At 59.0% G+C, this 18,816-nt stretch overlaps 1 protein-coding gene across 5 annotated transcripts in view; it reads left to right on the forward strand.

The window, feature by feature from the left end:
* The window catches only part of ACOT7 (acyl-CoA thioesterase 7), a 130,941-nt gene extending 113,335 nt beyond the window's left edge, over nucleotides 1–17,606 (forward strand). For all 5 annotated transcript variants that reach the window (XM_055262178.2, XM_055262177.1, XM_063631974.1 and 2 more), the window contains exons 8-9: nucleotides 434–618; nucleotides 17,185–17,606. In XM_055262178.2, coding sequence (XP_055118153.2) covers nucleotides 434–618; nucleotides 17,185–17,283 — 284 coding nt within the window. In that variant the 3' untranslated portion in view covers nucleotides 17,284–17,606. The remainder of the gene's footprint in view (nucleotides 1–433; nucleotides 619–17,184) is intronic.
* Nucleotides 17,607–18,816: the final 1,210 nt, after the last annotated feature.

Genomic DNA, 18,816 nt, shown 5'->3' on the forward strand with positions numbered 1-18,816 from the left:
ACCAGCAAGGCCAATGAATGGACAGTGCAGGTTGCAGATTTGACCCTGACCTAAGGAAGGGCAGAGCCAGCTGACACCCAGAGCTCCTGGAAGGCAGTCTGCGGCCTCCCCCATGGGGGCACAGTGGCTCTGAAGCCTTTCGGCAGGTGCTGCCACTCCCGGCCAGGAAAGAGCCTGCCTGGGTGGGGGCTCGAACTCATGACCACCAAAATCCTTCAGTGCTTTAGCGTAGATAAACCTGCTCACTAGAAAGATAAACATTCATGGGCAACTAACGACGCATTCTAATATTCTGTTATTTGAACATCTGGTAGTCAGCCAAGCCACTGCTTCCCCTAACCAAGTGTCTGCCTGCTGACCACAGAAATGCCAGTGTCCCCCACCCGGCCATGGGGTGGAGGCCGCCCTGACCCCCGCCCTCCCTTCTCCACAGGCTGCGTCATCACCATCTCCGGACGCATGACCTTCACGAGCAATAAGTCCATGGAGATCGAGGTCTTGGTGGACGCTGACCCTGTTGTGGACAGCTCTCAGAAGCGCTACCGGGCCGCCAGTGCCTTCTTCACTTACGTGTCGCTGAGCCAGGAGGGCAGGTCGCTGCCTGTGCCCCAGCTGGTGGTGAGTGCGTGTCCTTGGAACGGCGGCCCCTCCCTGCCAGGCAGCCCTAGGGTCCCTGTGCTTGGGCCTCCAGGGGGAGTCTGTGCCTGCATGAGTCCTGTCCTGTCAGTAGGGGTCAGAGTAGGGCCAGGCCTGGCCACTTCCTGGACCAGTGACCTCGGGCTACGGGGCTGATCTGGTGAGGCCTTGAGAAGGAACGCCTCATAACCAGCAGGGAGGCCTTTGGGCTCTACTCCCAGGGCCCGTGGGGTGGGGCTGGGCAGACAGGACAAGAGAGACAGACCCCTTTAAGAGCACCTTAGCATGGCTGCTGCCTGGGAGTCCAGGTCGCCTCTGAGTGTGGCGCCTTGGGGTTCCCTGGCATTGTGTAAGAATGCTGGAGAGGGATGAGGACCGCGCCCTGGGTCCCCCATCCCCTGCCGAAGGGCCTGCTAGGAAGCCGGAGGGGTGGGCTCCCTCCAGGTCCTGCCCGATGAGACCAAGCCAGGCTGCTGGGCTCTGGGCTGAGGGTCCCAGCCCCTTGGCCTTTCTCCTCCTTATGTGGGGCAGATGGGGTGGGCGTGTGCAGGCCACACACATTCGTTCACGGGGGCTGCTGCCCCCAGGTGTCCACATCCCTTGAGCTCTGCCACGTTTGAGAGCTGGTAGTTCTCCGCCTGGCATGGACTCTGTAGGGTCACAGACATCGGCAGGGTTCGAGCGGCCCAGAGAGGCAGCTTCCCTGTTTCTGTCATAAGAACAGAGGTTCCCATCCTGGCCGACCCCAGCGGCTCTGCAGCCTTTGGGCTGGTCCTGATTTCTCTTTGAACCAGCTCTTGTGTCTGTCACTGAGGGGAGCAAGAGGAAAGCAGAGCTGTAGGAGCTTCCTGCCCCTCCGGGGAGCGAGGATGCGGGAGCAGAGCAGCTGGGAGCAGGCGGGTGCTCACAGGCCTCTTGGGAGCTGGCGCTCTCATGGAAGTGGCCAGGCAGGCACCACAGCCCTGCGAGGCTGACCCCTGATTCCAGAGGTTCTCAAGGCCCCTGCCCCCGCGTCGTCTGCTCCCCGTGCAGATCCGCAAGCATTTGCTGCTCAGCCTGCCGGAGAGGAGCGTGTGCTGAAATCTCTGGGGCGAACACACATTGAAAACGCATTCCTCCCAGAGGCTGGAGCACAGCCCGTCGCTTCCCCACGTGGCTGAGGAAGGCCGCCCGGTCACCCCAGCTGCCTTGTTTCTCAATCGAGGCTGAGGCCCCTCCAAGCCCCTCTCCCAGCCCTGCCCCTTCCTGGAGTGGAGGAGCTCATGCCTCACCAGGGCCCGTGGTGGCAGCGCCAGGTGTGGTGTGTGAGCTGTCAGGCCCAGCGAGTACCCTCCCCTGCCAGCTCTAGGCCAGCTCTTTGCTGGAGTTGGGTGCCGGCCTCTCCCAGGTGGGGTGGGCTGAGTAGAGGAGCTGATGGTGAACCTGGACTTGATGGATGAGGAGGACTCAGCCAGGCTGAAAGGAAGGAAAGTGAGTGGTGGGTGCCCCCAGCACGGCACTAACACAGTGCCTGTGACCCACCCTTGCACGACTCTCATGACCTGGCCCCTCTTTGACTTGGGGCTTACGAGGCACGCTCCCCTTCTGGTGGGAGGACTGCTCCATGCCTCTAGCCCCACAGCCTCTTCTGTGGCAAAGTACCCTAGGCTGCCACCCTCCTACTCCATCAGGGCTGGCTCTGCTGCCTGCTCCTTCCTCCCTCATCTGCCCCCACCCCTCCCCATTTACTTATAAGCCTACCCCGCCTTGCCCTGGCCCACCGTGCCACCCATCGGCCCTTGGCAGGATGGTGTCCTCCCTCCACGTCTCCTGGGCTGGTCCGCAGTCGTTCCTCAGCCCCTGACCCTGCTGCGAGGCTCCAGCCTCCTCTGTCCTTGTGTCTGGTTCTCCTTCCACCTTGGACACGCCTTCTCTAAACTTGCCTGCTCTTCTCGGCCGTGAAGTATGGGCTCCACTCCCACCTGGGCCCGCTCTGGTCTCTCCTGATGGACCCGACGCCCCTCCCTTGACGCTTTTCAGCATGGCTGCTGTCTGTCCTGATGCTGAATGCCCCACCTGACACAGGCACATTTCCGAAGCTCTCTCCTTCCTCGCCCCCTACCTCTTCCTGCCTCCCGGACAAACTTTCCCAGTTCTGTCTTCCCTCTGCGGGCAGCATGGACAGACGCAAGGACACACCCTGTCTGCTGTCCACTCCCTGTCTGTAGCACAGCTGACCAGGCCCTCAGTGAAGGGGACCCTGTAGTGTCTGTAGGGATACTCCAGCCTCCCCGGCCACCACACAGTCCCCGACCCTTGGCTTTGACATGTCCTAACCTGTGGCCCTTCTCTCCTGGGGTGGTCGGATCCATGGCCTGTGCCTTGAGCATCGCCTGTGTGTCGTATTGACTCCCAAATTGACTTGGCCAGTGCTGCCCCTCAAAAGGGTTCCCAAAAGCATCTCAAATACAGTTTGTCCCGAATGGAACTCATTATCCCCCCCGCAAAAAAATCCCTGTCCACCTCTGTGCTGCTCTGGAAGTCTGGGAACCCAGCTGGCTCCTCCTGACTCCCCCCATGCCCACGCCCACCCAGTGCCGGTCCACTCCTCTCTCCCGAACAGCTCTTACTGCCCCGTCGCCATGGGACCCCTGCTCAGTCCTTGGCTGCTCCCTCCTCTGTTCCTGGTGCTCTCAATCTGACCCTCCCTGCAGCCCAGGAAACTGGTCATCAAAATCCGAGTCTCTCCCTCTCCCACCGAAATGCACAGTGGCTCCTCCGTGCCCTGGGTGTGGGTGCAGCAAGCTCACTCCCGCCCGGCGCCTGTGCACCTGCTGCTCCCATCTGGACCACCCTCCCCAGACCCTCCTGGAGCTACAGCATTTCTCAGACGTTTTTTCCTTAGAAGGGCACCCACAACCGCTCTAGAGAAGTATCGCCTCCGCCACCCCAGCCTCCCTCTCAGCCCTCCCCCCCCCCTCCCCCACTGCAGACGCTGTGTGGACTGTCAGGCTCACATATCCAGGAGCAGGCGCCTGGCTGCCCGGGTCAGCAGAGCTCTAAACTTACTAGCTGTGTGGCCTTAGGCACACACTTTCTATGTGCCTCGGCTTCCTCATCTGTACGGTGGTGATGGACACAGTGCCCACCACGTGGGGTGGGTGAAGATGGGGGGCCTTCGTCGTCTGCTGCTGTTCACCTGCTCTCCCTGGGGCCTCACAGGCTCTCAGAGGGAGGAGTAAACAAACAGTGAAGATAGAGGAAGTTGAGTGGTGTCCAGGGTCATGAAGAAGACAGCAGGGAATGAGGGGATGGGAGCGTGCCGGGGGGACAGGTACAATTTTAAATATGTTCCTTCCCAAGGAAGGCCTCAGCGGAGGCCTGGAGTCAGGGAGGAAGGGCAGGAGCTGTCTTGTGGGGACCGCTCAGGTGTAGGGAACGGCGAGGGCCGAAGGCGCAGAGCCACTGTCTGTAACGGGGGAGCTTGGGGACAGTGACACACCTGAGGCCACCCGGCTAGGACGGGGCAGGCCTGGGGAGAGAGGGCTGGTGGGAGTCTATGGGGCTTACACATATGGGCGTAAAATAGAGGAGGATCTGGGTGACCCGTGCTTTGAACAGGCTGGGGTGCCCTGGGGAGTCTCCCAATAGCAGCCCCTCAAAGCTGATGGTGGGGAGCATCCTCCCAGGTTGGCAGCGGCTGCAGGCGTGGTTGGTGTTTGCCCACCAATGACGGTTCCCTCTCCCGGCTGCCCCCAGCTGGGCCGTGCACACTGGATGTGGGGTCAGGACAACCTGCACCTACCCCAGCACTCAGCTGGTTCAGGGAGGCCAGTGCAGTGACCACGAGGGGCCAGCGATCCATGGGCTCTCAGGGAGGGGACCTCTGTGCCTCATGTTCCCCACTCCCTATAGAGTCCAACCCGAGGGGGTCCACCCTCATGTGGATAGCAGCCTGCGGTCACGGAGGCTTTGGGGGCCGGGCCTGTGACCTTCCCAGAGCCAGCTGGGGAGCAGTCCTGGGGCTGCCCCTTCCAGAACTCCATACCCTGGGGTGGGTCAGAGTGCAGGAGGGCCGGCTCTGGGGGAAGGGGCAGAGCGGCAGGGAAGGGCGCCAGCTTGAATGGAGGGAATGGTAGCCCATCCCCTGGGTGTGGCCGCGTCATGTTGATCCAGGCTGTTATTTCTCGCTCATTAAAGATGGTTTTTGATTCTTCACTGAGGTGTCCTGGGGCCCACGGATGTCAATGTTGATGTTGACAAAAATAGCCGCTGGTGGGGCAGGCTGCCCGGAGAGGGATTTGCAGCTCTCACTTGGGGACTGCCCACATGAGCACGAGTTCTGGGCTGGGAGCACGTGTGTGCTCCCTGCGGTGAACCTGCATGTGCATTCCGTCCCTACAGATGTGCCCTGGCGGCCCCTCCTCCTACTCCCAGTCGCCTCCCTCATCCCCACATCAGTTTTCTTCAGCCTCCTGTCTATTTTTAGCTCCCTTCCCCAGGGCCTGGCTGACACGGATGCAGCCTCTCTGCTTGGAGTTGCATCTCCATGAATATTTTATGCTGGGGGCTGCCGCACCCGCTCCAGGCAGCTGCCAGCACTTCCCAGTCTCGTATTAGAAGAGGCCAACTCAGCGCGTAGAGCCAGGCCTCCCCATGGCAGTGCCCTCTGACCTTGGGCCGACGGGGGCTGGAGAAGTGGCTTGTGGGGAGGGACAGCAGGAGGCAGGTGGCAGCAGACAGATGTGGGAAGGCTTTTCAGCCTGCAGGAGGGTCAGAGCTGTATGTCTGCTGAAGCGGAGGACGTCCCTGGCACCTCGGGTGGGGGCTGTACTTGCCTCTGATTCTTGCAGGTGTGGGCATTGTAGCCTCTACAGGCCCAGGGAGTTGGGGCTGAGAACTTGTGGGGCTGAGACAGGGCGGGGTGAGGGGCTCGCCCAGGCCCCTGACCAGGGAGAAGCCTGTAGCCCGTTCCGTGGCTGTAAGGGCTGAGTGAGTGCCGTGACCCCACTGCTTCCTGGGCACACTGAGGAGGGGATGTGTCCCCAGATTAGCCGGGGCTCCAACTGTGCAGCCACGTGATGCAGGGCAGGATCTTTGCAAAGCAGGCTTCCAAACTGGAGCGAGCCCATCCCGGAGGGTCTCTCTGGTGCTCATGAACACACATCTCCCGAGGTGGCCAGCCCAGGACTCCGAGCTTCAGTCTTTAGCCACTGAAATGTTTTCTGGATGGAAGTGGGAGGCTGTAAGGAAGGCAGGTGAGGCCATCTTTTTTTTTTTTTTTGAGGCGGAGCCTCACTCTGTCGCCCAACCTGGAGTGCAGTGGTGCGATCTCGGCTCACTGCAACCTCTGCCTCCCGGGTTGAAGCGATTCTCCTGCCTCAGCGTCCCGAGTAGCTGGGATTACAGGCACATGCCACCATTCCTTATTAATTTTTGTATTTTTAGTAGAAATGGGGTTTCACCATGTTGGCCAGGCTGGTCTCGCTCGTGATCCACCTGCCTCGGCCTCCGAAAGTGCTGGGATTACAGGCATGAGCTACCGCGCCTGGCCTAGGTGTGGCCATCTTTACCTTGCCTTTTAGAGCTGCCTCACGCATAGCCAGGGGAGTTCCAAGAACACAGGGAAAACGCACCCTTTTGAGCTTTGTCCACTCTGATGTGCCCCGACCTAGAAGAGGCCCTGAGACCCTTGGGCACCTTCATGTTGAGGGAGCCCTACCAGGCCAGGGGCCATTCTCAGCAGGGTTGTTTTCTGGTTAGGAAGCCAGGGCAGCTGGAAGCGGAGGCTGCTGCCTGTCTCCTGGGTGGGCAAGGGACTGGAGGGGCAGGGGAGGCTTCCTCTTGGGTGGTGCCTGGGTACAGGTCACTGAAGCCGGAGCATTCAGGGAGCGCCAACCCCTCTGCAAGCTGGTGCGTCTGCTCACAGATGCTTCGAATCCCCAGACAGGAGGCGGGCACCAGGCAGGGAGTCACTCGCCAGGGGTCGCATGGCCAGCAGGCCCATCTGGGACCTCACTGCCTGGGAAGGGGGGCTGCTCGCTGCTGTCGTCGATGCCACTGTGCTTTCTCCCAGCCAGACCCTACTGCGGGGTCCTGGGAGGAGCCCCACCTGAGAACCCTTCTGTGCGAGAACCTAAACCCTGGGAGTCCCAACACGCTGCCCACCCACACCACGCCCACTGCGCTCAGCCCAGGGCCTTTGCTTCAGCCCCGGATGATCTCAGGACCAGTGCTGGGCAGGTGACTGAACCTCCGCAGGCCACTGTGAAGTGTGGGGGTTGGGGCACATTTTAGTGGAAAGTTTTCCGCTCCAGTTTGATTCTTTTGCCTCTCCTGGGGCCTTATGTGAGGCGTGGCCTCAGCAAAGACCCACACAACTTTCAGAAGGCTCTGGAACATGGTGCCCACCTCGCTTCTGCTGCTGCCCCATGACCTCCTTCTCCTGGCCTCAGCTGATTCACCTGCATGAGTGCAGGGGCCGGGCAAGCCCCACACCAGCTGAGAGGACAGCATGGCATGGGCCGGAGCGTCCACAAGGAGGGCACTGTTTGACCTGCTGTTCAGCTGGAGCAGGATGGGCCCCAGGGCTGAAGTCAGCTGAAAGGCCCTCTGCAGCCTTCTGGAAGTTGTCTGCCATGCAGTGCTGAGGGCCACAGCTTTGTGACGCACTGATGTGGGGGCTGCAGACAGAGCAGGCTGGAGATGCCTCTTGGCTGTGGCTGTCTTGAGCTGTTGCCAGGCTGTTGCCCCAAGTCCCTTCTCCGTGCCTTCTCAGTGATGCTGTAACTGGAAGGTCCCTCGCCCCTTTGCACTTAGGAGGAAGCATGGGGCAAGGCTTTCCGTGGTGGTGGCCGCCGCTCCCCACCCCCAGGACCTGCCTGACCCCCAGGCACGGTGTGCAGAGGGGCCTGGGGTCTTCTCATGGGCCCCGTTCCTCTCGAAGAAGCCTCAGGAGCAGAGGTGGCCATTCCTGGCCGTGTCCAGCCCGGGCCAGGACAAGAAGAGAGGTCCGGTCCCAGGATGTAGGACAGAGAGAGAGGTCCCCACGTGGGGCGTTTGTCATGGGGCAGGGCCCTAGGGTCCCCGCTGCCTCAACATCCTAGACACCCCGTTGCCGCAGGCTCCTGCCAGCAGGGAGGGGCCGCACCTACTCCCAGAGAATTTCACTAGCAAAAGAGTGGGCAGAAGCACTGTGTGGTGGCTGCGTGCAGCCTCTGCACTTGCCCTGGGATGGGCACCGCTGCGCCAGTGTGCGGGCTCTTACACTGGCTTCCTTTGTTCATTTGGCCAAGATTGAACTTTTGGAATAATTTTTTAATTGTTGACTAATTTAGGAAATTCAGCTGTTACTGGAGTGCAGAAGGTTGACGGTGTGTTCCTGGAAGGGCTTGGTGAGCCGCCTGCCGCGTTTGGCCATTAGTGAGGGAAGCCCTGCCCCCTTCCTGCCCCCACCTTGCTGCCAGCCCACAGGCGTGAGTCATGGGCTGGAATATTCACGAGGCTCAGAATCCAGTGTCGTGCTCTCTGTTCCTTTTGCCTGCATTTAGCAGGAGTCAGTCTTGTGATGGGAAAATACCTGCATCCTGAAGCTGCTCCTGTCACCTCATTGGTTAGCACTTAGGAACATCCGGTGGCCGGTGAGTCCCACGTGCCTAGAAGCTGAGGCATGGGTACTGAGAAGGCGGTTGGCGCAGATGAGAGCATGTAGCTCTCCCCTCCAGCCTGGCTCTCGCCTTCCCTCTGCCTGAGCCCAGACTCTTTCTCCAGCCACCTTTCATGTTTCTGCTCTGCACATATCTCTGAAAGATCCACTGTGTCCAGACAGCCACACACTGGCCCTTCTGAGCGGCACTGGTAGGTAGCTCTTCTGATGCCACCGCGGCCTAACCGGCTGCGGGGGGGTTAAAAACCCACCTGGGCATGGTGAGCTGCTCATGTTCTCCCCTGGAGGTTTTATAGAAGGCTCTGCTCAGAGCCAGGCCTGGGGGGCATACAACAGTGTGGGATGGAGCCTTGGGGCCTCTCTGTCCCCACTGCTGTCAGATTTGTGACACGGACAGAGTGAGCACTGCCAAGAGGGGGTGCTGTACCAGGAGAGGCCCGTGGGTGGGATTTCCAGAGGGTTCAGTGAACCGAGGGAGCATCCCAGCTAGACCCAGGGCACTGCAGAAGGTGAGCGAGAGGCCTGGAAAGGTTGTTGGGCCCACCTGAGGTCCTGGCCATGGGACTTGGAGTTTTTCAGCAGGGCGAGTTCATGCCTGGAGTATCCTGGGGCTGGAGGCCGCCCACTTTGCTCGGCGCTCTCAGCAAGGGGTGTGGAGGGTCCTGGCAAAGGCCCTTTGCGGCCAGACACACGTCTTGAGCCCTGCGAGCAAAGGTGCAGGAAGAAACAGGCCCTGGGCCCCACACGGTGGTAGAAAGGATGCAGAAGGCTCCCCACCTGTGTGTGCAGGATCAGAAGCAAGTCCCCAGCATGGCCACAGAGCTGGCCCGTCTCCAGGGGGATGGCCAAGCCTAGGTGTGCTGGACACTCTCATCTCACCTTTGTCACTGTTGCAGGCTCCTGTTCAGACCCTCCATGGTCTGAGCCCCCTGGAATTGGCTGGGGACAGATGATGCCAGTGTTCATTGAGCAGAAGTACTGGTTTTGAATCGTTAACATAGAGACCATCCCTATTTAGAATTAAGGCTTTTTGATCTTCATTTGTTTGATCATTCATTCATTCATTCATTCATCCATCCAGCAAACACCTCCTGTGCCCCTGCTGTGTCCAGGCATGGTGCTGGCCTCCAGCAGGACGGGAAGGGCTCCACAGGGCATAGCACAGAGTGGGCACACGCAGAGCAGAGGCGTGCCATGAGCACGCAGCTTCTGACCCAGGCCTAGCCCACAGTGGGCACTCAGCAGGTGGCAGCTCTGATCATTATTGGTGTTGTAGGGTGGGGACCTCCATGTCCACACTCCCGGCACAGGAGCTGTGAGCCGAGCGTGCCGGGACCACGGCACTCTGTGCCTGCAGGAGGGGCTCCTGAGGGGCCACCACCCAGGCCCAAGTCCCGATGCCTCTTCTCCCCTTTGTGGCGACGATCTCCCTGCCTCCGCCAGCAGCCTCCCGTTGACCTTTATGCCTCCTTTCTTGGCCCCACTTGGGGGCAGTTCTTTCGGAGTCTGAGCCGGTGCTGCCGGGTGAGGGGAGCCCCTGGTGAGGGTGTTTATGACTCTCCACAATGATCTCATTTTTTGAGACTTCCGGCTGCTTTCTGCTGGAGGCTGGTGCAGTCCTGGGTGGGTGTGGAGGAGGAGGTCATTAGCCCAGGCCTGCAGCTGCTGGGAGAGGCCACAGTGGATGGCGGACAGGCTCTGCTAAGGCAAGGTCCTCAGGTGGAGCGAGACCCTGGGGGCACAGGTGCTTGTGAGGCTGGTAGTCCTGGTGCTAAGCTCATCATTGCTGGCTTCTCCATGCACAAGGCCCCTCGCCTGGCCGTGCTGAGTGTCCTCAATGTTGAGATGTTTTCATTGCTTTTGTGATTATCCCAAGACCCCTCTTGTCTCCTGTTATAACAGGGAGAGGGCATGCTACGTGGCTTCCTAATTAAGAAAGTCTGTGTCCCTCAGGCTTACAGGAAGTTGTTATATCACCACTGGAAACCCTTTTTGCACCATTCATTAATTACAAAAAGGACAAGCTATTGATTTTACCGAGGGTGGAACTTAGTCACTCATTCTCCATACCATGTTCCAAATGTGTGTTCTCCAAGCAGAGAAAATGCAAAGTGGAAAACATTGGTTTGCAGCATTCGGCTTTGAAAGCCACAGGCTTCCCCTCCAGTTGAAGAGAGCCCAGAAGACAGCAGTTGGCAGGAAGCACTAAGCGGAGAGAGGAAAAAGATGCAGACCCCAGGCCCAGGCAGCCACCAGGCTGCAGGGGAGCCAGGGGCTTGATGCTGAGTGCCAGGTGGTGCTCCCTGAGCACCAGGGAGGGAGCATACTGTCAACCTGCTACCCTGGGACCCTCCCCACCCCTGCATCCCCGTGGGTAAGCATGACACCCTAAAGGCCCTGCTGCGTTAAGGTGACCCCGGGCCATAAGGTGACCCCAGGCCATCTGGCCCTCCTTTGGGGTGGCCACACACCAGCAGGACAGTCCTTGGAGCAGCTCCCAGGCTGCACTTGGCCTCAGGTATTTGTGAGGACAGCAGGACCACCACACAGACACACATGCATGCACCAGGGACCGCAGACACATGTGCACACACACGTAGGAGCTCACGTGCACCAGCACCACAGGAAGCACTTTGTCATGTCACTTTGTTGAGTTCCTGTTTCCAGGTGAACAAACCTGGCCCTGGGCCACACAGCTGGGCCCGTGGGACTCAGAGGCCTGCTCCTGGCCGTGTTGCCCCATCCCTTCCATCAGGCAGGTGCCCGGGATACATGGGGGTCATGTGCCCTGAGCTGCCCTTTGCCACCTCATCTTTTCTCTCTGGCATATTCTTGGGGAGCCCCAGAGGCTCGGAGGAGCCTGCCTGAGGCCACAAGTGGGTGCCCGGCAGCTGGCACCACTGGCCAGTGCCCCAGAGGCTCCAGTCCTTCCCCCACCAGCAGCCTTGGGGACTTGAGAGAGACATCTGTCTTCCCGAAGAGCGTTCTTTCCTCCTCCACCCACCCCCAACCCTCCATTAAAAACAGCAACAGCCAACAACGTATGCATTTATTTACTTTTCCGGGTGGAGGGAGATGGCTGCGAGGAGGTAGCAGCCGGGCCGTGGGTGGGACCTTGTGCTGGAGACATCTGTCTTGCTCCGTCAGTTTCTCACCCAGCAGGACAAGGTGGCCCCTTTGTCACTTGGGTAGAAGAACTATTTAGCAGAGCCATGGCCTGGGGAGGCTGGCTGCCCACCAGCAGTGAGCCAGCAACTTACCATGGGACAGACACCGCCCTGCCTCCCTTTGTTCCACCTCCCCCTGGGTGGTGAGCCTGGGTCCTCAGGCACCTGGGACGTCCCTGCCCTTGACTGGCATCTGCATAAACTTCCAGCCTGGAAGGATGCCCCTGGGCACTCAGGGAGGAAGGCCACCCGTGCCTTGGGAGGGCCGCGCTCATGGGTGGGCACTCCATGCAGTGATGTTGAGGCTCCTGGGCTGGTCTGGACTCTGTCTCAGAGCCTGGAACATCCAGCAGATACCACCATCCCGGCAGACGGGAAGAGCAGTGGGGCCTGCGTAGGCTGTCAGGCTCCCACACATCCATCCATCATCAGATAGCATTTGCTTTGTCTGAGGGCAGAGCCTGGCTGATGAGTTTGCTGCAAATATTAAACAGCAGGGCCACATCAGAGCCACCTTGGGGCCTGTTGCTGGGCACCGGATTCTCCCTCGGCCTGGAGCCGACCCTGAGAATGACCTGCACGTGGGCTCGTTCCCGCTTCAGGCTGCGTATTAACTGACCTCGTGAGAGAAGCAGTCACAGCCTTTGGCCTGTGGCATTGGGAGTGCTCGGTGGCCGCTGGGGTGGGAGCAGCTGCAGTGGTTTGGGATAATATGGCTGAGGGCAGGGCAGGGCCCCCGCCTGGGGGAGGCCAAGCTCAGCAAGTGCTCCTAGGCTGCACCGAGGGCCGGGGTGAGGTGAGGGGAAGCAGGGAAGCCCCCGACCCTGGTTCATCGTGGACACCCCGCAGGTCCATCGCCTTCCTCACTTCCCATGGACGAGTCCCACCCCTAAAAGCCCCTCAGCATAGAACGACCTGGAGGGCAGCCCCCATGCCCAGGTTTAAATGGAGGCTCTCCCCTTACCTGCTATGTCACTTTGGGCAAGTTACTCAGCCTCTCTGTGCTTCACTTCCTCATTGGTAAAAGTGGACAATCATTTCTGTGCTGCTTGGTGGGGTTGTTGGGAACACCCTGATGTGCACAGCCTGCCGCGCCCTAAGCATGGGTTGCGCAGAGAATATCCCCTTATCGCTCTAGTCCCTGCCCCACATGCACAGCCCATGTGGGGGCAAAGGGGTGGGAGAGCTCTCGTCTGCAGTGCCTTCTGCAGGCCCAGAGTTAGGTGGTCCTCCCACGTCCTCGGCGGCTGGAGGGCTGTGGTTACATCTCTGGTAAAGATGCCGAGAGCTGTGGGAAGTTACTCCTATTCCACTCCCAGGTGGTCATGGAGGCCAGATCGTTAGGAGACTCGAGGGCTCCGCTCCACTGCTGCGTGTGGCTGGCAGAGGTGAGGACCGGGCTGTATGAAGCCCTGGGAGGTTTTTTTTTTTTTTTTTTTTTTGAGACGGAGTCTAACTCTGTCACCCAGGCTGGAGTGCAGTGGCGCAATCTTGGCTCACTGCAAGCTCCGCCTCCCGGGTTCACGCCATTCTCCTGCCTCAGCCTCTCCGAGTAGCTGGGACTACAGGCGCCCGCCACCACGCCCGGCTAATTTTTTTGTATTTTTTTAGTAGAGACGGGGTTTCACCGTGGTCTCGATCTCCTGACCTCGTGATCCGCCCGCCTCGGCCTCCCAAAGTGCTGGGATTACAAGCGTGAGCCACCGCGCCCGGCCGAAGCCCTGGGAGGTTTTCTCGCTCTTGGGCGCAGATCTCCCTGCCGTTCGGGCCGTGCTGCATGCGTGGGGCCTGGGGCCCATCACACACCTATGAACTGGACCAGAACGAGCATGGTCCTGAGTTAGCTCTTAGTGCCTCTTGGCGGGGAGTGCGCACAGCCCAGACGGCTCCCTCAGCTCTGCCCGAAGCCCACCACTTGTAAAGCCAAGTCCCCGTCTCTTTGGGGCCTGGAGATCATTGGTGCCTAGGGAAGAAAGGAGGGGCTGGTTTTCCTAGATCTAGGTCTAGTTAGTTTTTTGCTTTTCTAGCTTTTTAATTATAGAAAAGGTCAAATATATGCAAAAGTAAAGAGAATAAAGAATTCCTATGTAGTTATTAGCTCAGGGCCCGTCTTACGCATTGACAGCCCTGACCACTCCCCCACCACAGAGAGCTCTCACCTGTGGAGATTTCCTCTTTTAACAGCTTTATTGAGATGTAATTACATGCCGTTCTGTTCACCCACTTACAGGGTACGATTCAGCAGGTTTTCTTCTATTCACAGAGGTGGACGTCCCCCGCCACAGTCTATTTCAAAACATTTTATCACACCAAAAAGAAGCACCACCCTTTAGCCACCACTGGTCCCCCAGCCCCAGGCAACCGCACATCCACTTTCTGCCTCTGTGTATATGTCTCTCCTGGACATCTCGTGTAAATGGGTGATAGGCAGCCCCCTGTGACTGGCTTCTTTCACTGTGTTGTTTTTAATGCCTGGCTGAACATGGGCTGCAGGGAGAAATTTGGTCCCCACAACCCTGCTGTGAGGTGGACATTGGCCCATTTTACAAAAGAGGAGTCGATGTGAGTCAGTGGTGAATCAGGATTCACACCCGGCTCCAGGGTTGAGGATGCTGGGCTGGTTTCCAGGCAGAATGAAGAGACCATCCCAGGAAGGGCGCACAGCATGGTCAGGTCCCAAAGTGGGCATGCCTCTGCCCGAAGCGGGCCTGTCCCAGAGGCCGGGCAGAGCTTGGTTCCTTATGAAAGGGATCCCTGGCCAGCTCAGTTTGAGAAAGGCGAAAGTTAAACATATTTGAGACGTTTCAGAACCTTGATCCCAGTGTGTGTTGTTTATTGTATGAGGCCATTTAGTGCATAGATCCCCAAACCTGCCTGGCACAGACCATCAGAGAGGTTTCATCTCCCAGTGGAGTTGGGGAGGGAGCCCAGAGGATCTGCAGACACAGACAGGCAGGCAGGCAGGCATCTCCTGACCTGGCAGCCCTTCCTCAGCCCCTCTCCAGGGCCCTGGCCTTGGATGGGCCATTCCCACCAGCCCCCCAGGACACCCATGCTAACAGCTCCTAAGCTGGTGGCGTTGGTTCTGCAGAGCCATTTGCCACCTCTCTTGGCCCCTCCTGGGTCCTCTGGTACCTGAGAGCATGTGGCTGGGGACTCAGGCACTTAGGGACCAAGTTTCTCGCCATTCTCCCACATCTGCACGTTCCCAGGAAGTTCCCTCTCTTCAGGCCGGACCTGGCTCCCGTGGGCTGGGCGGGGGCTTCAGCTGTGTCCCTTCCCACTCCAGCTGCCTTTCCTGGGCCAGGCTTACTCTCTCCTGCTTTCAAGGATTCTTTTTCTTTCCAAGCCCCTTGCTGTCTTTCCTCTCTGTGGAGGGCAGATACTCCACTAGCTAGAGGGAGGACCCGAGCCAAGGGGCCAGGCTTTCAGACTGGGAGGCGCCTGGGTGCGATCCAGCCTGCCCGTCCCCAGCTCTCCTGCTCCCAACCCCGCTGTCTCCCAGGGCTGCCACAGCCACTCCAAAGCCAGCAGAACCCAGTACCAACCCCACCAGGCCCTGTTGCCTCGTCGCCCAGCTCTGGGACCCCACGCCCACCCTACAGCTCTTGCTCTGCCTGCTACAGGGTCTTCAGGGTAGGCAGGAAGCCAGGCTGTGGGCGGCCGCTCCTCTGCTGAACCTCGGCCTTGCCGCTGCAGGCGGACAAGAAGCTACAGCTTCCCTCCACATCACCGAGCAATTCCACAGGGGAAGGGGAGGACAAGGCCCCTATATCCCATCCTGGTGGCTTTGACCTTGCATTCTTGGCCACTTTAGATGTCCCCCATTTGGGGCAGCGGCAGATGGAAAGGGGGCAGCGGCAGATGGAAAGGGGGCAGTGGCAGATGGCAAGGGGGCAGGGCCCTGCTACACAGGTGTGGTCCGAGGGCCACAGCGTTGTGTCACCTGTGATCCTGTTAGAAGTGAGTCTCAGCTCCCAGACCCACTGGATCAGAATCTGCATTTACGAGACTGGTAGATGACTCAGATGCACTTAAAAGTTTGAGAAACCCTGATCTAGCACATTCTGCCTCAGTGTGCACAGAGGTCTTCAGCTGTGCCCAGCAGGATGTAGCCATGTATGTCTTCAGGGGAGCTTGTCATCTGCAGGGGCTGGGCTCTGTGCCCTCCAGGCCCAGGAAGCTCAGGGGTCTCGCCCACTTAGAAGTGCTGCTAGAACTGAGAAAGAACATTTCGTTTTCCCTGGACTGTTTCAGGTCAAATTGCACAGGCTCAAATTTTATTTTTAAGTCAGCCAGAGATCAAACCGTAGCAGCGGGAGGGACTTCTTCAATAAAGTGTCTTGGAAAAGCAGTTTTCCTGTGTACACCGAAGACTCTTCAAAGGGGGACCAGGACCGCTGCAAGGAGCGCCACCTACTTCTTTAAATACCGGAATATGCCACTGGCTCCAGGCCGGCGAGGTTTTGACAGTTTACACCTGGTGACATTTAGAGACCGATTTTGGAGAGAGCTGAGGGGAGGAGGCATTTGGTATAACTTGACATTACATCTTCTGGCTGACTGCGCTTTCTCTTGCCAATATACCATTTGTCTATAAAACACTTAGGCCCAAAAATAGCTGTACAGTTTGGTGTCATTGTGGATGAAATGAAGGGCAACTGCCCCATCTCTTTGGCTTTCAGACACCCTCAAAATGTGGCGATGAAATGTCCCAGAGGAATTAGCACAGCTCATTAAACCTGAATTCCCAGCCAGGGTGGGGTCAGTCAGAACATGGCGTTGGGACAGATGGGACCTCAGAAGTGACCATCTAATACTCCAGGGGTGGCACCTGCCCAGGGGCCACAAGACTTAGAGTGAAAGGGGGTGCCATTCGTAATTGTAGCCGGTCAACAGGCATGAACCAGGACCGTCCTGGGCAGAACCCCGTCTTTGGCCAAATCCCACCTGTTCAGTTGGCTCTGCCCCCAGAGCAATGAGATGGGGTCCCTGGGGTCCAAGGTGCCGCCTCCTGAGTGTATGGTCCAGAGCGTGGTGACAGGGCTCCCTCCCAACAAAGCAGGCCTATTGCTCCCAGTATGGGGCGGGGCCTTCTCATGGCCACAGGCAGCACAGCATCTGCCCACTTCTCTCTAGGGCAATGACGGTGTGCAGCTGGCTTTCCCCACTTCTCTCTGGGGCAGTGACAGTGTGCAGCTGGCTTTCCCCACTTCTCTCTGGGGCAGTGACTGTGTGCAGCTGGCTTTCCTGGGAGTGCAGCGAATGCAGGGTCCCTCTTCCTTTCCACTTCCGTTCAGCTCCCATGTCTCATTATCAAGTGCATTTTCCACCAAAGTCCAGTAGCAAACAGGCCCTGGGCTTGGAGTTCACCTGATGTGAAAGGTGGTGTGAGGGTGTCACAGGGCTCAGCACTTCATTGACTGCGTCTGACCCGCCATGCCCTTAGTGTCCCCTCTATGGAGCTCTGCCACCTGTGGCTCCTGCGACCCCTCAAAGCATCTTGGCTGAACATACTCAGCCCAGTCAATGGGCCCATCAGCAAGGTGGGACATGAGCCCCATGCCTGGTACCCGGCAGTCCTAGGAGGCCAGCGGAGCTGAGGCATGGTACTCTGCACCCGCCAGGGGTGGGGCAGATCCCACGGGTGGGGGCAGGGCCCCAGGCCAGGTCACAAGGCCACGGCACTGGTTCTGCAGTGACCCTAACCTGCCTGTCTCTGTGTGTGGTCCACAGCCCGAGACCGAGGACGAGAAGAAGCGCTTTGAGGAAGGCAAAGGGCGGTACCTGCAGATGAAGGCGAAGCGACAGGGCCACGCGGAGCCTCAGCCCTAGACTCCTCCTCCTGCTGCTGGTGCCTTGAGTAGCCATGGCAACAGGCCCAGTGTCCAGTCACTTAGAAGTTCCCCCTTGGCCAAAAACCCAATTCACATTGAGAGCTGGTGTTGTCTGAAGTTTCGTATCACAGTGTTAACCTGTACTCTATCTCTGCAAACCTACACACCAAAGCTTTATTTATATCATTCCAGTATCAATGCTACACAGTGTTGTCCTGAGCGCCGGGAGGCATTCGGCAGAAACCCTCGGGAATGCTTCCGAGCACGCTGTAGGGTATGGGAAGAACCCAGCACCACTAATAAAGCTGCTGCTTGGCTGGACCCACGCGTCCTGGGTGGTCATTTGTCTTGGGGGCGCTGTTTTCCCAGGGGGTGTGGGACATTGGGGCTCCCGTGGACAGTCTCAGTCCTCCCAGCACCAGCACCTGCGTGTACCCTAGAACCTCAGGCACAGCCACACTGATTGGTGTCTGGCTGGTGACTTGCTGGCTATGAATGCCCATTTCCCGTGGGGCCCTGGTTTGGTGTCCTGGCCCCAGACACCCTGGCTCCCTGGACCTCATAGGCAGCCCAGACGCTGGGAGGATGTGGGCTCAGGGCCACGCTGCCTGGTGGGAGTGCCAGCACCCCACAACCCCACTGTCTGCCTTGCAGAGGACGCCGGCTCTGAGCCTGTGTGGCTTAGGCTATAAACAGGGTGGGGCTGCTGGGACAGACTCAGAGAGGTGATGGTGTGGGAAGAGCCGAACGTGGCCTGGCTCAGCGTGTGGGAGCCCCACCCTGACCCAGCCTCTTGCTAGAAACTGCCTAGACACCCCAAAATCCTGTCTGAAGGAGCCCCCCAGCTGGCCCCAGGACTCTGTGCCTGACGTGGAAAGTCCCCGAGCCACTCAGACAGGAGGCTGCTGGGATGGCTTATAGGGCAGGGGTCTGAGGGACAGCACGAATGTGCGTCAGTGCCGTTAGTGTGAAGCTGTGGGCATACGTGTCACTGACATATCTGTGCATGTCCGTGTGCATCTGTCTCTGCATATCTGTGAGCACGTGTGTGGTGAGGGTATCGGTGTAGCAGGGTTGATCTGGGCATCTGGCCCAGCCAAGGCCGCTACAGGGGCCAGGACCCCACCTGCATCCATGGCTGAAAAGGAGGCCCTCCAATCAAGCACACCCAGAAGTGGCATCTGGGAGAATGTTCCCAACTCAGTCTGTCCCTGAAGCCCCAACATCTGTCCTGCCGCCTGGAGAATACTGGCCCGTCAACAGCTGCTGCCTTGCACAAGGCTCCCTCTGGCCCCTGGAGAGCGAGGACTCGGCTCCAGATGTGCAGAAACACCAGCCAAGAGCTTGGGAATCTGTCCCGGGCCCCAGTCACGGCTGACGGGGTTATTTCCTGTCTGGGAGGGGGTTGGGGGTGGGAGGGACAAGCTCAGCCACATGAAGCTTCTGCCACGCCACCCTGCCCCTTGGCCCCCTGGGGCTGGCCTCAGTCAGCCTCGGCCCCCAGCTCCACCCATGACCCATGCCAGAATGG

This window comes from Symphalangus syndactylus, chromosome 22 (genome assembly GCF_028878055.3).
Source record: "Symphalangus syndactylus isolate Jambi chromosome 22, NHGRI_mSymSyn1-v2.1_pri, whole genome shotgun sequence".
Classification (NCBI taxonomy): Eukaryota; Metazoa; Chordata; class Mammalia; order Primates; family Hylobatidae; genus Symphalangus; species Symphalangus syndactylus.